The sequence below is a fragment of the Stegostoma tigrinum genome, chromosome 16 (genome assembly GCF_030684315.1).
Source record: "Stegostoma tigrinum isolate sSteTig4 chromosome 16, sSteTig4.hap1, whole genome shotgun sequence".
In the NCBI taxonomy this organism is placed as follows: Eukaryota; Metazoa; Chordata; class Chondrichthyes; order Orectolobiformes; family Stegostomatidae; genus Stegostoma; species Stegostoma tigrinum.
In genome coordinates this window covers 35,085,596-35,110,636 of record NC_081369.1, presented here as the reverse complement: position 1 = coordinate 35,110,636, position 25,041 = coordinate 35,085,596, and the positions used below count along the sequence as shown (strand labels likewise).

Below are 25,041 nucleotides of genomic sequence, written 5' to 3'. Positions count from 1 at the left end.
GCAGGCCTAATTTGTAAAATTTCTGCTCATAATTTTAATACCCAGATTTCAGAAGTTTTCTTGAAAACCTATGTTGTATACCCTCCAAGGCCAATATATCCTTCCTAAAGTGCAGTGCCCAGATCTGTTCACATTATCCAAGTGAGGTTATTTGTACGACAAACAGAAATTGATGAACTGGAACAGGCCCTTTGGCCCACCATGTTTGTACACAACTTCTGCATTCTAACTCTCCAGTCCTCTGGATATAAATGCCAGCATTCTATTAGCTTTCTTGATTACTTTCTGCACCTGTTCAAGATATTTTGAAGATATATGCACCTGAACCCCCACGTCTCTTTGGAATCCACTGTATTTAACTTCATACCATCCAGAAGGTGTCCCGATCTCTCCTTTCATCAGTCCAAATGGTTAACCTCACACTTGCTTACACTGAATGTCCTTCTTGTCCTTTGTGATTTTATGTGACTTCGATATACTTCATGATTTAAGAATTCACAAAAATTTTGTATAAATTTTGCTGAAGGGTTTTCATGTCTGTCCATGTGGATTGGTTGGGGATGAAAAGAACAGTGATGAGATACATGAAGAAAGCAGCACCTAAACTCCCTAAAACCAGTTCAAGGTTTTCTCGAAAATATGTTGTAAAATTTTAATGTTTTATTTTGTAGAACACTACTATATGTTTAAAATGCATAGTCTTACCTTTATTTTTAACATTATTTGAATATTGTTTAATTTTTTGACAAGTTTCAAAACTCAGGTTCAAGCACTTCTGTCACGTTAGCTGATGTCACCAGAGTTTTGTATTTGCCAACTGCTTCCCATTTCAGTTTATAAAATAAGTACATCCTGTAATGAAGCTGTGAAATAAGGGGGACACGCAGGGTCAGATAATATATGCAAAGTTTTCAAAAAAAATTAACGGCTTAGGACATGAATGAAACATATTAGACATGTCATTCTCACTGGATACATGAAAACATTTTATAGTTAGGAATAGCATTCAGAAATATTTTGCTTCTTAAAAACAGCTTTTAGTGTAGGGCAAAAATTGCTAAATCTAATTCAAATGTTGCAATAGAAATGGCATTTAGATGCAAATTTTGGATTCTATGCAGGAATTTTCAATGTATGTACATGTAGTTTGACCAAAGTAGAACATATTTCTTCCCCCCACATACGGTTGCATTCGGCCAACAGGTTTAAATCGATTTGCCACTATTCAAGCTGTGGGCAATGCCACCTGTAAAAATTATAATAAGTATAATTTTAACTATAATAGGTAATGAAGCTTTTGAACAGTTGCAGCTGAAATTCAACACCAAGTCAAAGCTAAGGGACAGAATAAAAAAATGTAGTTAAAGGAAAGAAAAACAAAGAGATATAAGAACAGAGCTGGTATGTTGAATTGGGGCCACTGGTAATGGAGAATAAACAATAACATGTCCGGTTAGGCTAACTGGCTTCTTTCCATGCTGCTAAGTAATCCTACGGTCACAACACAGACCTGAATAAGCAGCACTTAACTCTTTGTTAAGAACTGCATTTGGCGACAACATTATGGATGAAAAAAACAGATAAACTAAACAGAATGCATCCTGTTCATTTTTTAAGACAAAAATTTATTACTAAATTACAAATGGAATATTGAATAAAACGTAATGGATGACAAACATTACAAGTAAAATAAATTAATCTAATGTTACATAACATTAAGTAGTACAATAATTACAGAGGTACTACAGGTCTGGTTTTATTAACACAGAAAAACTTGATCAGTTCTACAGTAAGAGATCCATAAAGGTTTTGGCATTAAGGCATGCAGCTTAACGTGCAGATCAAACTTGGATACACACTCCTACACGCACACACTCATACAATCCGATTATTAAAAGACACCTATCAGTTTTCTGAAATGCTTTGGCTAACAAAATGTTTTAGTGTTGTTGGTGACATCGGCGGTGGGGGGGCGGGGGGGAAAGAGAGGTGGAGAAAGTACATGTATTCAAAATAATTCTTTAATATCAAATGGCACGTACATTACATTTACTTATAAGCTTCTGTATCCACTTCATGTATCAAATTTTAAACTTTCCTTGTACAATCTTGGATCTTTAACAATTATATATTATTTTAATTAAGTGCTTTCAAAATGTCCAAGTATGGTACCAGTAGCCATCTTATGAAACTTTCATTTAATGCCTTTCATACATTTTGGAAATACAGTATGAGCATAGAATAACACAAACCAAAAAGCATAATGTCTGATAAGGGAAACAAGAACAGGAATAAAAAATACATTTGTAATAGGATCTAAAAACTGCAGACTAACCTTTAAAATTAAATTCATTAATGTCTCACAAAAACGAGCTTTTTTCTTACCCTTGCCTATGGCATGGTTACCCAAAATAAACTGATGTAAAGCATGGTAGCAAGCAAGCTACCTACAATGCACAGTATTTAAACTTTCAGGCAACCTTGCATTAATTCAGGTTCACAGTGGATCTACTTGTAAAGATGAATCCAGCTTAAAGAGGAACAAAAAACTTTAAATACAGATCCTGTTATCCCTTCAGCTATTTAACCATGGAACCATAATTTATTTTTAAATATACGGAACTTTATACAAACAGCTGTTGAAGCAATCATTTTATTTACCTCTAATATTTTCCTCCCAATCTCAGACTGTCCAAGACCTGTGAAAATTGTTTCACTCATCACAGAATGTAAAGTAGGTAAATAATGTTGGCTTACAACAGGCTTTGATTTCTCTATTCAGTAACAGAATTTATGTAAGATTTTGAGATTTCACCAATATAAGGACAGACATTCTACAATGTGTCACCTACTCTACATTTATTAAGTCAGAATTTCAATCATTCGCATCAATAGGATGTTGCCTTGTGTATCAGCAGTGTGAAACATGCACAATGGATTCAGTTTCTAAAAATCTTAGTTTCATTCATATTGTGAGCTCAAACCAAATCAGTTCTTACTTGGTTTGCAAATAGCCACATTAACACTGGACACTTATCAAATGACACGACTTTTAATCAGTGTTGGTCTAAACAATGTGTTTATGCAGTGCATGTGTAATCAGTATAATTGGGAAAAACTAGAAACTATATAGAAACAGAATCAGAATTTGCTGGAAAAGTTCTGCAGGTTTGGCAGCATCTGTGCAGAGAAATCAGAGTTAAAGTTTCAGGTCCAGTGACCCTTCCCAGTTCTGAGGAAGGGTCACCAGACATGGAATATTAACACTGATTTCAAAGATGTTGCCAGACCCCCTGAACTTTTCCAGCAACTTCTGTTTTTGTTTCTGATTTACAGCATCTGCAGTTCTTTCAGGTTTTATTTAGAAACTTTTCAGATTACTTCCCATTGTCATTCAAATAACTGACAGCCCATTCAGGCTTCACAATATTCTTCCAACCACGGCTAGGTTTTGGATTATCAAAAAAAGGATGAATCCTATTACAGGACAGTCAGTTAGTTTACCATGATGGTTTGAGAAGAATTGTAAAAATACAGGCAATTTCAATGCAATAACCTTTGCATTTCTTTTCAAGTAAAAAAGTGATGAATGGTAAGAGTATGTTTTTGTGGGTAATATCAAATGCACAGAATAATCGGTACAAATTTACCATATAAAAGGCAAACATATCCTCACTCAAGCCACAAACTAAATGTTTTAAAAAAGATAACAAATTCATGTGGAAGTGTTTGGAAAAACTCTTAGTATCAGCTGACAAATACAAAGCACCCTAACAGTTACATCTGAAACACATTTCCCTTACTTGTGGCAAGTCTCAGAAGGAAGACAGCAAACTGGTTCTTCTGGCATTTTTCACAATCCCAACACTATTTTGACCAAAGACATGCATGGAAATAGGGATGTCTTCGTATTTCTCAAAGATATAGCTGGGCGTAAATAGCAAAATATTTACTCATGGATATTTGAATTTTAAATAGATTTTGTATGTTTAAGTCAAGGCTGGGAAGGTCAATTTATTGTTCAAACTAAACAGTAAGGAATTCACAGTATTCTAAAAATTAAACCATCAAGTTAAAAGATGAACAGCAAATTCAAAGGTAAAATCACAAGTTCTTAACTATCACTTTGTGACAATATCTGTATTGAACCAAAATAATTAACTAATTGTAAAATTGTTACTTTTTTCAAATTGTATTCACATCAATGCTCACGTTAGAAGTAAATTCAGCTTTATATATTCAATTACATCGCCAAATTCTAAGTGAATTTCCTTCAAACTTGGATAGACTATTTTAGATGCAAGTTGAACTGCAAGGTACTTTCATTGTTTGTTCAGCTTATATCATTCAGTGCAATATTTCTTGTAAAATTAGAGAAATCGTAATTTTAAGTAGTGAAATTAAAAATTATAACCGTTTCAAGGACTTCATGCAAGTCAAACCACTAATGTTTATTTTTATTTAAGTGGCCATTTTATCACCATAAAGCTCAGGGCAAACCTGAGTAAATGGTTCCATAACAATGATCTTATTAAAGATGATTTGAATAACTTCCACTTGTGATAAAACATTCCAAAATGTCAATTTTGTATACACTCTTTAAATATACATCTCCATGCCTGGATATTTCAGTCTGCAGGATCACAGCTCTTGTGAACATTTGTGAACTTTAAATGGGCATCTGGGCTAAAGGGTAAAGTAAGTTAGCAGTTCTCCGTTCCTCCAACAAAATAAGTTTTAAAATGTCAGTGCACGCTATGTTTGGAACAAGGCCAATTTTCTGATCCCTTTGAAATAACTCAACAGCATTGTTGTATGGAACTTCAAAGATAATCTGTCTACAGTAAAATTAGGTATTCATGGAACACAAAAAAATGCAAGATGAAAGCATGATGTCTTTTAAAGGTGTACAACATGTTAACTTGCTTGTCTGAAGAAGCTCTATTCCTTTCCATTTGCATTGGGTTGTAAAGCCCATACCCAGGGCACGCGTGTTTCAAGTCAGCCTGCTGTCATTCTCAGCTAGAGAGAAACCTGTGCAGGCTTTGGCAAGACCACGTCCCCAGAAAATTACTGCATGACAACATTTTGAACAAAACCTTTGTTCAAAGAATAAATTTATATTACAACTGAACAAGGAAAAAGCTTTCACTCAATGACCCCTTCACGTGCTGTTGTCTTTAGAAGAAATTTGTTCAGTGATATGATTATAAAATAGCACCAGAAGCAAAGTGCATTGTGAATGCAATAACTTCACTGCATGTAACAGCTTATAACTACAGGCATAAATATTAAAAAAAATTCAATAAATACAGAAATACCATCTGTACCTAAACAACAATATTTAGGACATGGTGCAGGGCAGTATAGGAGAAATGAAATATCAAAATGATCCTTGAACAACATCTTCCTTGCACCTAGGTTACTTATATGCAAGATATTATTTGTAATATGTTCTTAAAAAGGGCAACAACAGTAATGTTTACATCAACTGAAATGGACTAAAATCAATCTTTGAATTGTTGACATTCACGGTTTGTTCACAGGAGTACAAGTTAATTTCATGACTCCATCCATAAAGAGGCAATATGTATTGTAAATATAATTTCTCCAGGTTGATTTAGTCAGAACTGCTCTGTTCAGGTTGGGAGCAGTGGTCCTTGTTAAGGATGATGTTAATGATCTCACCCTCATGTTCCTTCATATGATCCATCAACAGCTCTTTACTGGTTGATTCAAATCTGCAGATACAGCAACAGAATAATAGGACACAGTACTCCATGCCAGCACGAATTTGACTTCCAGCCTTTCCTGGTGTATCAGGGACAGTTAAGTCCGAGTTTGATTTCTGGCACATTTCAGGGCCTTTGGTTTCATCAGTAATAAGGCTCATTGCCTCTGGAGCTAAGAGGGGCTTATCAGAAATTGTAGAAAGAGGATGAAGTGATGGGGATGACGATGGTATTTCTTCAACATCCTCAGCTGTATGTTTTCTCTGGGGGTCTTGACACCTTATGCAAGTTAGACGCATTGCATTATTTTATACAAAATAAGTTCCCCATAATATATTACAGAATAAAAATGTTTTAACCAGAGATAACTTGTGATAACTAGAGATAATTGTGCTTCTAAGATGCTGCTTGGCCTGCTGTGTTCATCCAGCTCCACAATTTGTTATCTTCGATTCTCCAGCATCTGCAGTTCCTATTATCTCTGATCACAAAAATGTTTTAACTACCTGTTTGGGCATGCTGTGACTCTTCTATGATGAGAGGGACTTGTACCCTGACATCTTGCCCAGAAGTAGGAAGGCTAGGATAATGTATACCCATGTTTGTTCTTTATTTATTGCATCCACATCTGATAACATCTGTAGATTCATAATTTTAAATATGGTTTTCTTCTTAATGGGAGTCTGGCATATGTAATGGCAAAATTTAGCCAGTGGGTATCTTGTTGGATCAGTTAACTTTCCTCCACTCTTATGAATTGGTGGAAAACTGGCTATGTCTTTATGTTTCTTCCTCTAGGCTGGAAACAATCCTTACAACATGCACTTTCACCCCAGTTTCCAGACCCAGTTCTTTTCAGGACTAAGGGATCAAGCTTCCCAGTATGTGTTTATCGTTCAAGAAATTTGATTTCATGACACCTATTTTGATCAAACAAATCAGGTAACCATTCTGTAGATGCTAGATCAGATGTCTGTAACAACCAAAATAGTTAGTGATAAACTGGATGTAGTGAAGTGGCCTGGTATGATTGCTTTTGGGTCCTTGAACCGAGAACCCACCTCCATTGCTGGCCTGCTGCAATGAACAATTCACAACAACTTATGCACTTGGACCCAGGCTCAGTCAACAGAAAATAATTATTGAATCTGAAATCCAGGAGAATTTCCAGCCACAATCATCGTCCCTTTTAGGTTGAAAATTGTAACTGACATCTTAATGGGAAAACAAGGAGTTTAAACAGGATACAGGACTAGCTGACTTGAGGTAAATGTGCATAAGTTATTGGAGGTGGTTTAACAAGGTAGGAAAGTGCTACAAAGGCATCCAGAATCTTGATTGTTTTAAAAATTAGAAGCATAGTCTATAAAGGATGATTCAATCTCAATTGCAGCATTGTGTCCAATTCTAGGCACTGAACTTAACAGTTTTTTTAGATTTAGATTTAGGTTTTAGGAAGGATGTAAAGGCTTCAGAGTGTGTTTATGGATATAGTCACAGGAACAAGAGCCTTTAGTCAGTGAACAGTGTCAGGGAACTGTGGCTGAGGCAAAGAGGATACAGAATGAAAGTGATGGCAAAAGAATCAAAGGGACACAAAGAAAAAAATAACTTTTCACACACTGAGTGGTCACTACCTGAAGGTGCAATGGTGACAGATTTAATTGGGACTTGAAAAGAAACTGAATAAGCACATTAAGATGAGAATAAAAATGGATGTGGGGCAAGGGCAGGTGAGTAGGGAGAGCTAAACTGCTTTTCCACAGACTAGCAAGGGCCAAGTAGTCTCCAGCTGCACTGCATCTGTTCAATGAGAGCTATCCAAAATCTCTCTACTCCTCAAATCTACAATAAAATCATGTACACAATGATTGAAACTTCCTCTCTGATTAGTGGAAGGAGGACATCGCCTCACTTCCTCCTCTTCTTCCCAAGACAGCAAATAGAAATTGAATGCATGGGATGGGAGAGTCCACATTTTCATCTCCTTGATGTTCACCAAAAGTTAAATCTTTAGGAAGGCAGATGATGGTCTCTCCTCCCAAAAGGCAAACCCCTCTCTTCTTCTACAAGACTACAAATATAAATTGCTACTTTTCCAACACAATGTAACCTCGCTTTGATATAATTCATTAAACGGTGCTTTGTCTACTCACAATTTGAAGGTGCTCAACAAGTCACTGTTGAATCAAATTTTCTCAAAGGAAATACTAACAAATTAAAAGCTTCTATTATCAATGGAATTATCCTCACCTGCTGCTTTGAGAAATGGCTTCATTTATGGCCTTATTCACCTGTTCATAATTATAATTTTGATCACTTGCATGTTTCCACATGTGGGATTTCAAAGATGGAGGATGGCTACACACATAACCACATAGGGAACATCTATCAAGAAACAAAAACAGAACTTAATTACGTAAACTAACCAATGTTTGGTTTTCATAGAGGTAAATACACAACCGAGATATAGCCACATGGTTTCACAGGTACAAAACAGGTCCTTGTAAAGAGGGTCACAAATCAAAACTGCAATCTTGTTTAAATATTGCCTCTCACAATGTGACTTTTAAATTGCAGATCCATTCTTTAAGCATTTTTCTGAACCCCAAGAAGTACAATATTCATACAACATAATTAGTTGGATATATGAAGTGATAAAGCCATTTAAATTTGATCTTTGATTACCATTTTAACATGTATTCTCCAGTTTGAACTACTCACCAACACATAAGGGAAAGTAATTAAACATCTGTTAAAGCTAGGAAACATATTTCAGCAATTTTCATTAGCATTTAGGTGCCAGAGGAACTGATTTTTCAGCAATAAACATAATTACACATAAATACATGCATTCTTCTGTCATCACTGGCTGCATATCATGTCTATTAGCACCTCACCCAAAACTAGACTCAGTAACTATTTTGGCAGCATTGATATTAAAGAACTGCATAAAAATACATACATTGTGCAAGTCATCCCTGCATATACACAGTCAAATTTCAAAACATAATTTAAATTAGTGTAAGAAGCAGGTAAGTAATGGGACTGTACAGAACATTTGTTACTATGCTAAATGGTCTTCAGTTTGACATGTTTAGCACAGTGTTCAACAAAAATCCAACAAACAGATCTGGAATTGAGAGTATAATACCAAACAGCCAACTCAGAAACTGAGCCTGAAACAAAAAAAAACTTTGCTACTTGCATAACTAAGCACTAATGAGGAAGTGGAGACCTCCTCATAACTCTAGGAAAGGGTGATCATAGAGAATACTTCAAAATATTTTACACATCACCTCTTAACCAGCAGTAATGCTTACTGAACAACTGATTCAATGTCAGATACTTCAAAAGCTATTGCAAGTATTATTAGATTAGCATCATGAATGGGCATCATCCTTAAATCTGGGGAAAATAAAACATCAACTGCTGATTTAGCTGGGATCTTATGAAATCCAAACAGATCAAAATAAAAGTTTAGCAAAGTAACAATTGCTCGGATTAGATTATTACAACCACTTCTTCACTCCCTCAAATTCTTCAACAGGGCAGCTCCTTGAAACTCAATAACGGAATAACTTATGGTACGGTAGCTAGGCTACCTATGAGTCACAGTGACAGCAAGCACTGACATATCTTGAAATTAATCTGTTGTTCAGTGAACTTCATATTTAAACACAAATTTTTAAGAATAAAGCAGGTATTTATTCACCAAAAATTAGTGAACTGCTTTAGAATTTACTTGTATTATGATCATGCCAGGGTTACCCATTAATACTTAAAGAAGAAATCTGAGCACTCGACAATTAACTGACAGCATTACTCAACAAGATTTCATAATCTTCAATGAAAACAAACTTCACTGTATATCAAGAAGAACAAAATAAAGTAAACAATGTTTAAGGTTATAGCTTAAAAAGATTTATAAAGGTATACACAGCCCTCCAAAATCTACTTGCACTCCTCTAATGTTCCAGCTATTCATCAAGATTCAAATCACAGAGGGTTTGTCCATTAATTTTCTATAAATGGCTTATGATTACGGACTCTTCAGTTCTTTATTGTGACTTTGGTTAGATATACATACTTTGAGCCCCAGTCTGTTCCAAAAGTTTCTGTACAGCTCTTTTCAAACCAACTAACTATTCAAACTGATTGCTTTCATCGAATCATAGAACCCCTACAGGGTGGAAACAGGCCCTTTGGCCCAAGTAGTCCACACCAAACCTCAGAGATTCCCACCCAGACCCATCCTCCTATAACCCAACTAATCTACACCTCCCTGAACACTATGGGCAATTTAGCATGGCCAATCCATCTAACCTGCATATCTTTGGACTGTGGGAGGAAACCGGAGCACCCAGGGGAAACCCACGCAGACGCTGGGAGAATGTGCAAACTCCACAAAGACAGTCGTCAGAGGGTGGAATCAAACCCGGGTCCCTGGTGCTGTGAGGCAGCAGCGCTAACCACTGAGCCACCGTGCCGCTCTATTTCTAGCAAATAGCTCTGAAAGGATTACTGTAGACATCTTCCAATAGCAGCAAGCTAGAACAAATCTTCTGGCTGATTTTCCCTGCTTGATACCCAAACTGAGCTGCCTGGCTCTGTTTGTTAACACCCAGGTAAATTCAACACAAGTAATTCCAGCTCAACTTCCATTTTAAATAATTATCTCAATAGCAACATTGTATTCTTTTGGATAATTCACAGATTATAATAAATTATTTTACCTTTGACACAAATCTTTGATTCTGCAATCCATATGGACAACTTACATCACTAATTAATTTAATTTCCTTCTCTGCAGATTCCCTAGTTCCATTACAAGCTTTGAGATCAATAATTCATTGTTTAAGCTTTTTCACCATTAACTCTGATCTTGCAAGACAAACACAGCTTAATCTTTAAGTTTAAAAAAATCTCATTTGACTTTCATTTACATCGAGTTGCTTTTATCAGTTTCTCAACCTGATGCTCCTATTTGCTACGTTTGCTATAAGCTGAAAGCCATGCTCTTAAAAAAAAATCATGAATTAGATTTTCACAACACTTACTTGTACTGTTCCAGCAACTGAACAACCTGATGTTCCTGAGGATGGCGTTTCATATGACACTTTAAACTGTTCAAGTTTGTGGTAGCAAAGTCACAGCTACTGCATCTGTAAATTGATCATGGTTGAATATGAGTATGTGCCTTTAATATGGTAAATATTGTTATATGATGCTGACCTCTCATGGTATAAAGTAACAAAGCTTTACTAAAGCTCCTTGTCACTTCTGTTATAGCTGCTAACAGATTGTATCAATAACAAAAAACATTAGAAGAGCATTTAATTTTGAATTTATCAATACATAAGATGCCAGGATTAAGGGAATGTAATATTATTTTATTTTACTAAAAAGGGACAACATTTAACAAAGTTACTGGAATAACTGTTCTTTGGAAATTCAGGAGGACCAAGGGGAGTAGACTTTCAGGTAGCTATTCTGAGAAGGAATGGAAATGAATTAAGCAATACAACAAAAAGCAAAACATTTGCTGATGTCAGAAATTTGAAATAAAAAGGGCTGAGCTGACCAGATAGCATCTGTGGTGAGAGCAGTTAAATTAACATATCGATTGTGGAAAACTTCTGTCACATCTGGTTATATGGCATTGTTTATGGCTTCAGCATCTTAAGTGGTTAATTTGAGAAGATGCAAACAGCGGGAGGTTTTCTGGCTTTTCCTGTGAAATTGTAACCAAGTGTATGAAAACACTTTGCAACTTCATACAAATAAAGGCAATCTTCTCTAACAGCCTTGAATGCTTACGTGATATAAAATTCTTTTTATAACAGTCAATGCAATATCAATGCAATAATGGCGGAACTGCTGAGCATTATTTTGTGCAACAATAACTTTTTCGTTGCAGTATTTTGTCTGAATAATCAAATATCAGGCATAGAATTAACTTTCGTCGAAGACAAGGTTTCTTATTACAGATTTTAGATTAGATTCCCTACAGTTTGGAAACAGGCTCTTTGGCCCAACAGGTCCACACCGCCCCTCGAAGCACAGAGACCCATCCCCCGATAACTCACACACCCCTGTACACTACGGGCAATTTAGCATGGCCGATCCACCTAACCTACACATCTTTGGACTGTGAGAGGAAACTGGAGCACCTGGAGGAAACCCATGTAGACACGGGGAGAATGTGCAAACTCCACACAGGCAGTCGCCCGAGGTGGGAATCGAACTCCGGTCCCTGGTGCTGTGAGGCTGCAGTGCTAACCACTGAGCCACCGTGCCACCCTTGAACAGAGAAACTATTTTGCTGGGCCCCCTCTCACATCACACACCTTCATTTATTTTGTAGCAGCAGACTGCTATATTTAACTTAGCTTGAAAGCACGAAACTTGCAGAGACTATCAATGTGCCAATTGCACTGGAAAACAAACTGATTTCCTGCAATCACAAATGACAATGGAAGACTGAGCCATGAAGTGCTTCATACAGTATATTGTAAACCTTTACAACCTCACTACAAAGTACTCCATGTAGTTCCAACAAATTGCATTTTATACCATTTGTTAACAATTCATTGCAATAAGTTCTCCTTGCACCATAGATGATTAAAATCATAAGACTGCGCTGCAGATGGAACTACAAGAACTACAGTAATAAAGACAAACTCCAAAATTCGAAGAACACCTCCTGATTTTTCCTAATTTTTTACAAACTACGAAATGCTTGACAGTGTGCAATACTAAATTGTGATGGAACCTGAGAATAGTTGCAGCACAAAGGAGGCCATTCAGTTTCTCATATCCATGACAGGTGTCTGCGACAAATCACCTAATCCTACATGCTTTTGCTCAGCTTAATGCCACCTCTTCTGCAAATTGCCTTAAAATCAGTCTCCACTGATTTTTAAATCTTTTTACTGGTGACAGCTTTTAAGAAATGCTGCATCACCTTTTCCTCAGGTAGAAGTTAAGGTCTACAATTCGCTGCATGCCCTGGGAGTTCTAGCAAATACACACAATAAGACTTACAACCAAGCCTGGTGCAGTTTTTCTGTTTTACGCTTAGCTGTAGACAGGAGGGCATACGCTGGGTGGGGCTAGCACAAAAAGGGAAACACACAGAATGCAGTCAGGAGGTAGACAGCAAAAAAAAGGCTCCATATTGACAAAGTGCTGGTACACAAGGCTTCAGCCAGTCAGTCTTTAGGAAAAGCCCTGTCAACTAGAAGATACAGCAAGAGTTGGGGTAAGGGCTCAAACAAAAAGGAGGCAGGTGGGAGCCATTTGGAGCAATTGAGGTATTGGAAGGGGCTCGGAAGCCATTGATGGCTCAATGTACCTGAGAGTGATGGTGTAGAAGACTACATGCAACATTTGTTTGGTGCATTTGCGAAGTGTTGCGGCTCAGAGAAATCTAGGGGTAGTGTTAGCTTTGTGAAGCTTGCTAGCTGCATAAGAGCTGGAATTGCACTCATGGTTAGATGGAGGAGTGCAGGCTCAGAAATTTAGTGAAATGCAGTCTCAGTGAAAAAAACTGAACTATCAGGATGATAGTACTCATTGCAACAATTCACAATGGAACATACTGTGAGGAAATTTCAGAGTTAGGTCTTTGAAACTCACTTGCAACATGTTCCATTATGGATTGTCAGGTCTTTGAAACTGAAGAAGAGAATCCCTTCTAAAGAAGATAATACTTTCACGAAAATTTAGTGACTCACAGTGTCACCTAGTCTGGAGGGCTGGTGAGAAAGACATTGACTCTATTGCAACTGCACTTGCTACTTAGTATGCTCTGTGGGTGCATTCAACCACTGGTTTCACTGATACCCACATTTACCAGAATTCCAAACTTCAAAATATTCAAGATCACTCCTTTTCTTACTATTGTATGTATTTTTTATCCAAACTCACACCTTTTATGAACCTTGCAAAAACTTTTTACTGCCACAAGCTGGGCAGAAGCACAAGCACTTACAATTGCCTGGCGGCAACCCCAAATGAGAGGTGAATGGATAAATATATTTGCTCTTATTGTCTGGCATCCCTACGGTGGTATCAGCACCGGGTATGAGCAACTACTTCACTCTATAAGCATCAAAACTTTGAGATGGTCAGGGCAATCATCTAGGAACACTAGTCTGTCTAGCCAACAACTGAAGTTGCAAAGAGGTCTTCATTGAATAATAAAGCACCTGAGTCCAAAACTTGCATGTAGCATGGCCACTGTGGTGAATGTGTACACTTGTTAATGTGGCATGATTAAATCACACACTTGTTCTGTGATATTTGAGTCTGCCTAGAACCTGGAAAACACAGCCCAGGAAAGAGGGGGTGCTACTGATCTGATGAGTCAGGCAGGAGTCTAAAGCAGAGATATAGTGGTACAAGTGTAGTTTTGGATGATAATGTCACAAAATGCTTGGCCAGTAAGCTATCCTTAGAAGAATTATGGGTGACAATGATTTTGGAAGCTGATGATCTTATAATTGAAATGGCTAAGTGGATGACTGATTTGTGAATCAAACAGATTTGCAAAAGGGTCTATGGTTAATGGCACATCAACAAACTAAAGACCAAGCAGAAAAGCAGAAGTTACAGTAATAATTACACGGTTTGGAAAATGAATCAAGTGATACAAAAATGATAAATAGTTAATGAAAAACTTAGAGATGGGTTTAAGAATAAGTAAGGTAATGATGGTAACAGTTAGCGTGTAATATTTGTCAACGCTGATGCCTCCATTACTATCATCCTCAATTTTTACCCCCATCACGCTGCCTGCATTGTTGAACTGTTTGTTGGAGTTGCACCCATCCAGGTAAATTTAGAGTTTCCCATGTCACTCCTGATTTGCGTTTTGTAGACAGTAGACAAACATTGCAAAGTCAGCACACAAATTACCTGCTGCAGAATTCTGAGGTTCTGCCATGTCCTTGTATACAGAGTATTTATAAAGCTGGTCCAGTTCAGTTTCTGATCAATGGTAACATGTGAGATATTATCAGTGGGGGATACAGCAATAGAGACACCATTCGGTATTAAAGGGCGATGGTTATTGGAGATGGTCTTGTTGGAGATGGTCATTGCTTGGTACTTGTGCGCCAGAATGTTACTTGGTCCTTATCAGCCCGAAGGGTCTAGGCCCGAAACGTCAGCTTTTGTGCTCCTGAGATGCTGCTTGGCCTGCTGTGTTCATCCAGCCTCACATTTTATTATCTTGTTATACAATACTTGCTGGATTTGGACATGACAGTATCTGAGGAGTTGCAACTGGGGCTGAACATTATGCATTCGTCAGTAAGCATCCCCATTCTGACCTAATGATGAACGGAAGTTCATTGATGAAAAGCTGGACATGATTAGGTCTAGCATAATGCCCTTACAAACTCCTGTGGAGATATTCTGATGACTAACCTTCCACAACCATAATCATCTTTTGCGCTTGGTATAATTCCAATGAGGAGGGTCTTTTCCCTTTGATTCCAGTTTTGCTAGGGCTCCCTGAAGCCACACTGAGTCAAATGCTGCCATGATGTCATGAGCTTAACTCTCAATTTTTCTCTTCTCTGATGTTGTTCTTTAGTCCATGTTTGGGTCAAGACTATAATTAGGTCAGGAGCTGAGTGGCCTTAGCAGAATCTAAACTGAACATCAGCAAGCAGCTTGTTGCTGAGCAAGTAGTGCTTGGCAGTAACGTTGCTGACTCCTTCCATCACTTCGTTGATGATTGAGAACAGGCTGAGAGCAGTAATCGGCCAAGTTCGATTTTTCCCTTTTGTGATCAGGGAAATTTTACACATTGCAGGCTAGATGCCAGTGCTGTAGCAGTACTAAACAGTTTGGCTGTGAGCATACCAGTTTGGGAACACAAATCTTCAATAATGTTGGAACCCAAAGCCTTTGCAGTATCCAGTGCTTCAGCCATTACTTGATCTCTCAGAATGAACTGAATCAACTGGAGATTAGTATTTGTGATGCTGAGGGCTTCCAGAGGAGGTTAACGTGGAGCATCCATCAGCACTTCTGGCTGAAAATTGCTTTAAAAATTGCTTTACCTTTTGCACAGATGTGCTGGGCTCAACCTGGAAGATGGGAATATTTGTGGAGCCTCCTCCTCCAGTGAGTTCTTTAATTGTCTACCATTGTCTGCAGCAGGACTGCACAGCTAATATCTGATCCATTGTTTGTGGGATTGCTTAGCCTTGGCTTTGGCTTGCAACCTGTCCTATATTGTTGTGTTCTCCTTAAATCAGTAATAGCACTGCTGTTATTTTTAATGCATTTTAATGAACAGGAGCTGGATAGATAGAGTGCCATTTCAAAGTTTATGGATGGCAAAACTCACATGTAGGTAGAATTGAAGATATAGGCATGTAGTGAAATGAGGATCCACGTGACAGATTTTAGAACAGATGCAGGAACAGAGGGATCTGGGATGGATGTACATAAATCCTTCAAGATGGCAGAACAAGTTGAGAAAGCTATTTAAAAAGCACTGGAATCCCTCAGCTTTAATATTAATGGCACAAGTTACAAAAGCAAGGAGTTTATGTTAAACAAAAACAGAAGTTCTGGAAAAGCTCAACAGGTCTAATAACATCTGTGAAAAAAATTCTGAGTTAACGCTCGGTCCATTAAACCCGAAATCACTTTAAATCTATGCCCTCTTAGTCTTGTTCCTTCTACAAGTGGGAATAGCTTCTCTCTATCTGCTTTATGCAGCTTGTTCACTATTTTGAAAACCTTTATCACATTGCCTTTCAGCCTTCTTCTCTCCAAGGAGAAGTGGCCCAATCTCTTCAATCTATCCTCATAACTGAAATTTCTCACTCTTAGAACCATTTTTGTGAAGTGCTTCTCCACTCTCTCAAACGTACGCATAGCTACACACAATAATCCAGCTGAGGTCTAACATGTGTTTTATACAAGTTCAGCATCACCTCCTTGCCCATATTAATGAAGCCAAGACCACTGTGTGCTTTATGAATTTCTCTTTCCAACTACCCGACACCTTCATTTTTTGTCCGACTATTCACCGAGGTCCTTCTGTCCCTGCATCTCTTAGTATTGTATTCCCTATGTACATTATCTTTCAATGTTTTTTCTCTCAAAGTGCATCACCTCACATTTCTCTGCATTGAATTTCATCTAACACCTATGAACCCACTCCATCAACTTGTTAACATCCTTTGAAGCTCTACACTATCCCCCTCAGAGTTTACAATGCTTTATAGCTTCAAGGTTATCTGAAAACTGTGAAATTGTCCCCTGTGTACCAAGATCCAGATCATTAATATATATCAGGGTAAATGAGGGTCAATCACATAGTTGCTGGCAGATAGAAGTACTTGGTCATCAACAACTGGCCTTCATTCCACAGACCAATTAGCTGTTTGCGGTCAGCTGAATCCCATATCATACACAAACCCTTACTGCCAGCTTGTCTACAACTTGCACAAATAATACTGTAAACAACACTTAAAAACAAACTACCAATGCAGCAATCCCCTCCGCAAAATAGACCTTTCCCCCTTCAAAAATACAGAAGCATATAAAGTTATGGCCTTTGCAGATTATTTGACTGATACCAGTTTTGCACATCATTGGATCAGAGATTATAAGAGAACGGAGTGATTAATTTTGAATTTGGAATAATTTTCATTGGGTAAATAAGAAACTGCTTTCAGAGGTGGAAGAGTTGTAACCAGAGGATAGATTAAGGTGATTGGGAAAAACAAAGTGACAACAGGAAACTTTCTTATAGGGCAAGTTAATGAGACTTAGAACTGTGTGAAAGAGTAGTGGAAACAAGTTCGATATTAACTCTTCATGGGGAATCAGATAAATACTCAAAGAGAAAAGAAATTTACAGTTACGGGAAAAGAGCAGGACAATATAACTGGTTGGATAGCTGTACCAAACAGTCAACCCAGGCACAATGAGATGAATACCTCCTGTGTTGCATCATTCAATGGAAATCTGGCCCATTGTATTTTGTAAGTTGCACAAACCTGTAAGGTCTATCAGAGTTGTGGATTCTTCTGTGATTTCTTACACCAACATATGTTGAACTTGTGTAGTCACATACATCGCACTTGTACAGTTTCTGAGTTGATAGTATTTCTAGATAACAAGGAGTTAAAGAATTAATAGTAGAATTGTTGAATGTTTTAACTCCAAATTGCCCATATAAGGCTCTTTAAGCAAGATTTGGAAATGTATTTTCCATGATATAGATATTTTTTAGTTATTTAATGCATTATCAATAGTGTTAATGCAGGACATCGTCAGGGATGGTGGTGATGGCAGCGCGATGGTTCATGAGAAGTGTAAGCATACAGTTCACAAAAGTTGATCAATCACAAAAAGCACAAGATTTTTGCTACTGTCCTCTCAGATTCATGTTGGCAGGGACATTTTGCAAATATGAATCGTCAGCAAATTTGCTCATCATTGCACAACGGTCAGCCATAGAATGCTGGAGATTGACTGAGATGCTCAATTTTTAATGAGGTTAACATCTGAGAAGATTTCAAAAGAAAATTTTCACTCCAAGAAATGGAAGGTACAATTTTAGCTTTACTGCATAGTGCAGCCTTTCCGACTTTTAGTGAACAAATAGACATGTGTAATCAGAATTACTTCAATTAGTGAGCAATTAAAGACAAAGGAATGAAAGTTTATGTGCATGTGAAACTGAACTGACAGTATCAATTTCTTAGCCCTCCTTCACAGACCCAAACATGAATAAACTGAGAAATCTGTCAACAAAATAAAAGCCTTGAATGGCACTCAGATTGAAAGAAAGCTCAGTGGAACTATTAAAAAGGGTAACTGGACATAAAACTATCAATCACCTTCACTTCCAGTTAGTAAAATCTGCATGCCAATGTTCTTCCCAAAGACACGAAAAACGTTACGATCCTGCTTTTGTAAATGGAGATGAGTTTCTAATTAGGCTGTCAAAATATTGAAGCCATTACTCCATCAATGGCTACAAAATGAGACTCATACTGCTCAGCATCCTGTAAGTGCGCTGCTATGGCATACTGAAATCTATAGCTGATACATGTACATGAAATGCTAGTGTTGAAACAAGTAAACACTTTTCATTGCTTATGACATCTGGAGAAAGATAATTCATTCTCTCAGCATTTGTATTTTGGAAACAAATTATGCACTGGGATACTCAATTACAATTAATAAAGGGATCTGATAATTTTAAAATATATTGCAGATTGTTTTATATGAACTGGAAGGGGAGAGATCTCATGGCCACTGATCACCATTATTTAGAGGATAACGATCATTGCTGGTTGTAAAAACAGCTGTGGCAAGCATCGTTGCCTTTGATTCAACAAAATAATTGGGCTACAATATAAATTGCCAGGGTCTCAAATTCCATCATTTTATAGATGATAAATTAGGCGATGCTACGAGCCAGTATTTCCAAGTGCTTTCCGTTACTGCATTCAACAGCAACATTTAAATTAATGGTACAGCCAGAGTAAAAATATTCACCAATAATCTATCAAACCATCCATTAACACACATAAAGTCTTAAAGTTATCCCTTGAGCTTATGCAACTATGTTATTTAATCCAAAGCATTTATATGTTGAAGTCAGCTGTTACAGCATTCTTTGTGAGCTTGCAAAAAAGGAGATTTATTGCATGACCTCGATATAGTTGAGAGACAAAAGCGAGAACAAGCTCCCTTACAAATTCTTACTAGGACATTTTTGATTGAGCTTAATCTTCCCAGAACACACTGATTCTGATACATACAGGAGATGATAAAATGTGTCAGCTGCTGGCAAATTCAGAAATGCAGTTTGCAGAGATCTTGCTGAATTAAATGGCACGATGTTATTAGAACTGTTTTTTAACTTCCATTCCCACCAGGATGAAAGACACGCTACTGGGCATTACGATATGAAGGAAAAAGGTATGTGGAACGAGTTGTGAGGAAATGACAGATAGGCCATGTTTCTCACACTCGTGGTTCTGGAGCTGGCTCTGTCAGAAAGATGCTCAGGATGTCAAAATAGCGATAAGCCATATACTGATTGAGATGAAACCAACAAACCACAAGGAGCCAAAAGTAAAGCTGAGGAAAGATGGCGGGCACCTGGAATCCTTATGGGAGGGGACAACTGTAAAGTACGAGCAAGAAATCTCAGGAAAGAGGGGCAACTGTGTGGGGTTTGGATGATCATGTTAGGCTGCAAGCTATATCACTTGTGTGAGAGGCCAAACACAGGAAGCAAAGTTGTTCCTATTGGTCTACGAGTAGTGCTGAAAGAGTACTTACATGCTTGCTCTGACAGCTCCGGGCATACTTCACCTGTCCTAGGAAATTAGGCCAAAATCCGAAAAATTTAAAAGGTAGTTGAAACTGAGATATTGAGGTTTTCAAGGTTTTTTTGAAATCAGGTACTCAACTACAATGGCAATCATCCCAATACCCACAAAACCCGAGCTACATACTTAGGCTTATTAACATATGGAAATAAACGGCCTGTCAAGTTGTTTGGACAAGCCCAAACTCACCCAAGTTAATTCATAAACAGACACATTTGCAGTGGACTAGGGTTGAAGTTCACATACCAACTGAACAATCACTCCACTCCAACACTGCCCATGTCTCTGATTCTCCTGGACAGAAGACTGTGAAATACCTAGATATAAGGTTTGGAATGTAATTGACAAAAAAGACAGATATTACATTGCCAAAAGCCGTGAAAGTTTATCACTGTTAAGAGAAGGCCAGATAAAAACTTTGCAGAGGTAACTTGCTTCAGGTTTAGACAACTGCATCCTTTTCCAACCAGTGGATAAGTACACGAATGGGAAAGATTTGGAGGGATATGGGCCAGGAACAGGCAGATGGGACTAGTTTAGTTTGGGATTATGTTTGGCAATGGACTGATTGGAACGCAGGGTCTGCCTCCATACTGTATGACTCTATGACCAAAAGGACAGATGGCTGAATGGAAAGCAGGTCATAGGTTCAGAAACATCGTTTCTTAAAGATTCAAGAGAAAACTAGTACCTCTAATTTTGTTGTATATTTTATGTGCATAAAGATAAATACAAATATTCGTGTTACCTTCTTGTGTGCTTCTAGTTTCTTCTCCTCTACTACAGTCAGTATTTTCATCATTTGTTGAGGAAATGACAGATAGGCCATGTTTCTCACACTCGTGGTTCCGGAGCTGGCTCTGTCAGAAAGATGCTCAGGATGTCAAAATAGCGATAAGCCATATACTGATTGAGATGAAACCAACAAACCACAAGGAGCCAAAAGTAAGAGATGATCCTTCACAGAACACTTTAGCAATTCTTATAGAATAATGTTGAGTTAGAAAGTTATAGACAAATTCATCAATTAAAAGTATGCATTCGATCAAAATTAAAATTTCAAAAACACACTAACATTTTAACCCAGACAGATTTTTCAAAAGCAAAACTGAAGTAATCATTCTGAAAGGCATGAGACAACTTTTTAAAGTTAAAATCACCATTTTCTAAATAATGATCAAGATTTTCTTTACACAGCCAGATTAAGCCTCAATCACAACTGAATTGCTGTTAAACATACAGAACTTTGCTAGTTTTTTAAAAATGAGATTTTTCCAGTAAGAAAATAGATTCCCAAACTTAAATTATTACAATCAAAACTGGGCTTGAAACAATTTGCTGTTGGTTTACTGTATTATTTGAATGGCACACAGTAATTTTAAGAAGAAAACTCTACTTTTACTTTAGTTTCAATGTACATGTTAACTGCAACATAGCTAAGGAAACAAACTTCCATTAAGTCAGTGTACCTTATAATAAAATGCTTCATTGCACCTGTTGCAGTGATACATTCTAGTCTTGCAATGGTTTATCATATGACTTTCCAGACTATTGCTATCAGAAGCAATGTGATCACAGATCGGGCACTGGTAAGGCTGTCGTTGCCGGTGAACCCTTAAGTGCTGCTTGATGTACCCCTTGTTACCACTGCTATAGTGACAGAGGCAACAACGGTAAGGCCGCTCTGTATTGGGTATATACTCCACTAGGTTGCCTGATGAACCCAGGTCATTTGAAGGTTGACTTTGGGCATTATCCTGTAATTCCTTCAGGATATCATCATCAGAAGCATTTTGGTCAGTTCTTTCCTTCAATTTTTCAATTACAGTGAGTAATGACATGCTGATGCCCATTTTGATAGGTACTTCAGAAAAACCAGATTTAGCTTTATCAAGCTGTAAGTCACTACTAGGACCATCTCGAGAATAACTGAGAGCTGGAGAAATGGAAGTGCTGACTTCTGTACTTTTCCGCCCTGTATCAGGCTCAGGATTTTTAGCATTTGCTCTGGTCAATTCTGGTGCTCTTGTTGGCATTGCAACAAGAGCTTCAGCAGCCAATGAATGAAGCCTCAAGGACTCTGAATTAGTTCTCCTTCGTGCTGGTGGAACATTTTCGTCAACTACTGCAGGCTCAGAAGGTTTTAAAACATTATTACTTTCTTCAGGATTCCACTCCAAGCCTGCAGTTTCCACTTCAGTTGAGCTGTTACTTTGTTGATACATTTCTGAAGGATCCTCGCAATAGATCACGTGAGACTTTTCAGAGATAAGTCTCTTTTCCACTTCAATATCTGGTGTCATTAGAAAGTGCTTTTCTGGAACAGTATCTCCAGCTCCCGGGACCCGCTCCACGATAACATTGACATGACCAACCTTGTTTGAACTACAGTTAATTATCTTCTGTGCAGAAGAAAGAAGGCTATCAGAAATTGTGCCTTCATGTTCACAATCCAGTATCAGAGACTCCTCCTCGACAATTTCCATTACAGTAGGACTCGGTACTTTTGAGCAGGTAATATCAGAATTTTTCACAGTTGTCTCAGATAGAGAGGGCCTGCAATCCAATGAGTTCACCACAGTAACTGGAGCCACACCACAAAACTGCAACTGATTTGAACCAGCGCAGTGCACGCTTTCCGATTTACCTGCTGTTGAAAAAACAATGACTGGTTCACCATCATGAGTTGTGAGAGCTGTAGATGAAACTGTTGAGGTAGTTGGCTCAGATACCTCTTCAAAAATTGGATATGAACAATCAACTTCACCAGCATGTTTCCACGCATGAGTTTTTAACATTCGCTGGCGATCACAAGCATAACTACAAATCAAACACCTATACATGCCATACTGGTCATATGTGTACCACTTTCTTGGGCCTGGTTCAGTGTCCAAAGCAACGCTACCTGATTTTGCATTGCCTATGGTATTTAACTCAGATTGCTGCTGACTATGTGGTAACTGTTTTCTCTGCATCTGTGCATCTTCGAGATGGATCCAAATATGAGCTTCAAGCTCCTCCTGTTTTTTTGAAATAAAACAACACTCAGAACACATCAATATCACCTCACTTGACTTTCCATGTTGCTCAAAGTGCTCCTTTAACTGTGGAAATGTCAGTGAACTGAATTTACATAAATTACACTGATATCTTGTAAGGTTCCTGTGCAAATATCTGTGTTCAGTAAGATCTTTGGAAACTGTAGTGGCAAAGCTGCACTGTTCACATGTGTAGATCTCAGTATTGTTATGGCTGCGTATATGTGCATAAAAAGCTGCTTGTTCTGCAGTAACATAGTCACAGAGAGTACAACAGAATCTCTTTGAAGGGTCAGTTTTATCCACAGAGTTATGCATCCTTAAATCTAGTCTATTGCAACTCTCAGGCAAACCTTGTGTCTTAAAATAAGTCTCCCTAATTGTGGTATCATCTGGCAACCTATCATAGCTTGTGTCCACAGGTTTTTTGGCTGTTGTCCCACAGCTGTCAGTATGCTTAAATATTGCACTTTGTGTGTCAGTGGTACTAGTATAAGGCCTCTTTTGACCAGCTTGAGAATATTGCTTTGATCTTCCTTTCTCCACAATCTTACTTAATTTTTCAATAACCCGAATTAGTGAGCCTGATCTTTCCATTTTTGATACAATTTTGCTTTCCACAAATGAGCGAGTTGCTATATGCTTCAAGACATGTTCATCACATTTATGCTTTGTTTTACAGCCATGACTTTGTGGTTGGGAATCTGCAACAGCATCTGAAATCATACTGTCCAGCCTACTGGTGTGTTGTATTAACAGTGCAACACTGTTAAGCTTTCTCCAGCAGAGAACCTACAAAAGAAACAAAACATTTAGCTTTTAAACATCTGCACTTAAGTTAGTCCTACTTCTAAGAATGCATTATTAACTTCTCTGGTGTTATGTCTCAAGTGATGGTAATGGTAGACAGGTCAGAATCCAGAATGAAATCTGGCTGGATAGATCATAACTTTTATTCTTACAATTTGGTTACCAGGGTGGTCAGTCACTAAACGCATATAAGTACATAGTATTATACAACAAAAAAAAAGAAAACATGCACTCTCCCTATCCAGGTTCCTTGGACAGTACCTTCCAAATTTGTGGTCACTACTATCTTGAAGAACAAAGTCAAACACATTGAAATACCACCACTTGCAAATTCTCTTCAAAGCCACTTACCTTCCTGACCTGGAATAGTATAATTTTCCCTTCACTGTTGCTGGCTGAAAATCCTGGTACTCGCTCCTAATTGCAGCACGTATGTACAAATGTATTGCAGCGATTCACATAGATAACTCATACTAGCCTCTCAAGGGCAACTAAGAGTAGACAATAAATGCTGGCTCAGCCAGTGTAATCCACATCCCATCAGTAAATAGAATTAAAAAAACAACAATTTGGCAAGATCTCAACATAAAAAAACAAAGAAAATTCAGCCCCATTTCACAGCAGTAATCTTTACAGACACTCAATCCCAATGAAGTATCAGTCTTATCTTCACTTTAAAATTTCCTTTTGAACTGACAAAGTCAAAAGCATCTATTTGGTCAATTTCAGCAAATTCACCAGATGCAATTTTTTTCCATGACTGTCTCTCCCAGAGACTCTATACGACTATAAAAAAAAGGAACAAGAGAAGACCATTCAGACCCTTGAGTTTTCTCAGCTACTCAATACAATCAAGGCTGAGCCAATATTCCTTATGTCCACTTTCCTAATCTTTCCCCATGACCCTTGATTCTCCAAATGATCAAGAATATAAGACGTAATTATACAAAAGGATTCTGCCCCAACAGCTCTCTGTGTCAAGGAGTTCCAAAGACACTCAACCTCTAAGAGAAGAAATTTCTCATCTCGATCTTACGATGACATCCCTCAATTCTGTGAATACACACTCTGGTCCCA

General features: G+C 37.8%; 1 protein-coding gene across 6 annotated transcripts in view; it reads right to left on the bottom strand.

Annotated features, from left to right (window-relative positions):
* Positions 1 to 1,655: 1,655 nt before the first annotated feature.
* The window catches only part of znf507 (zinc finger protein 507), a 56,373-nt gene continuing 32,987 nt past the window's right edge, over positions 1,656 to 25,041 (bottom strand). For 4 of the 6 annotated variants that reach the window (XM_059651695.1, XM_059651692.1, XM_059651696.1 and 1 more), the window contains 6 exons: positions 21,586 to 23,946; positions 20,865 to 20,976; positions 17,765 to 17,876; positions 10,793 to 10,897; positions 7,986 to 8,120; positions 1,656 to 6,011 (listed from right to left, as the gene is read on the bottom strand). In XM_059651695.1, the coding sequence (XP_059507678.1) occupies positions 5,621 to 6,011; positions 7,986 to 8,120; positions 10,793 to 10,897; positions 17,765 to 17,876; positions 20,865 to 20,976; positions 21,586 to 23,880 (3,150 nt within the window). In that variant the 5' untranslated portion in view covers positions 23,881 to 23,946 and the 3' untranslated portion in view covers positions 1,656 to 5,620. The remainder of the gene's footprint in view (positions 6,012 to 7,985; positions 8,121 to 10,792; positions 10,898 to 17,764; positions 17,877 to 20,864; positions 20,977 to 21,585; positions 23,947 to 25,041) is intronic. The other 2 variants (XM_059651694.1, XM_059651697.1) reach the window with 2 other exon arrangements.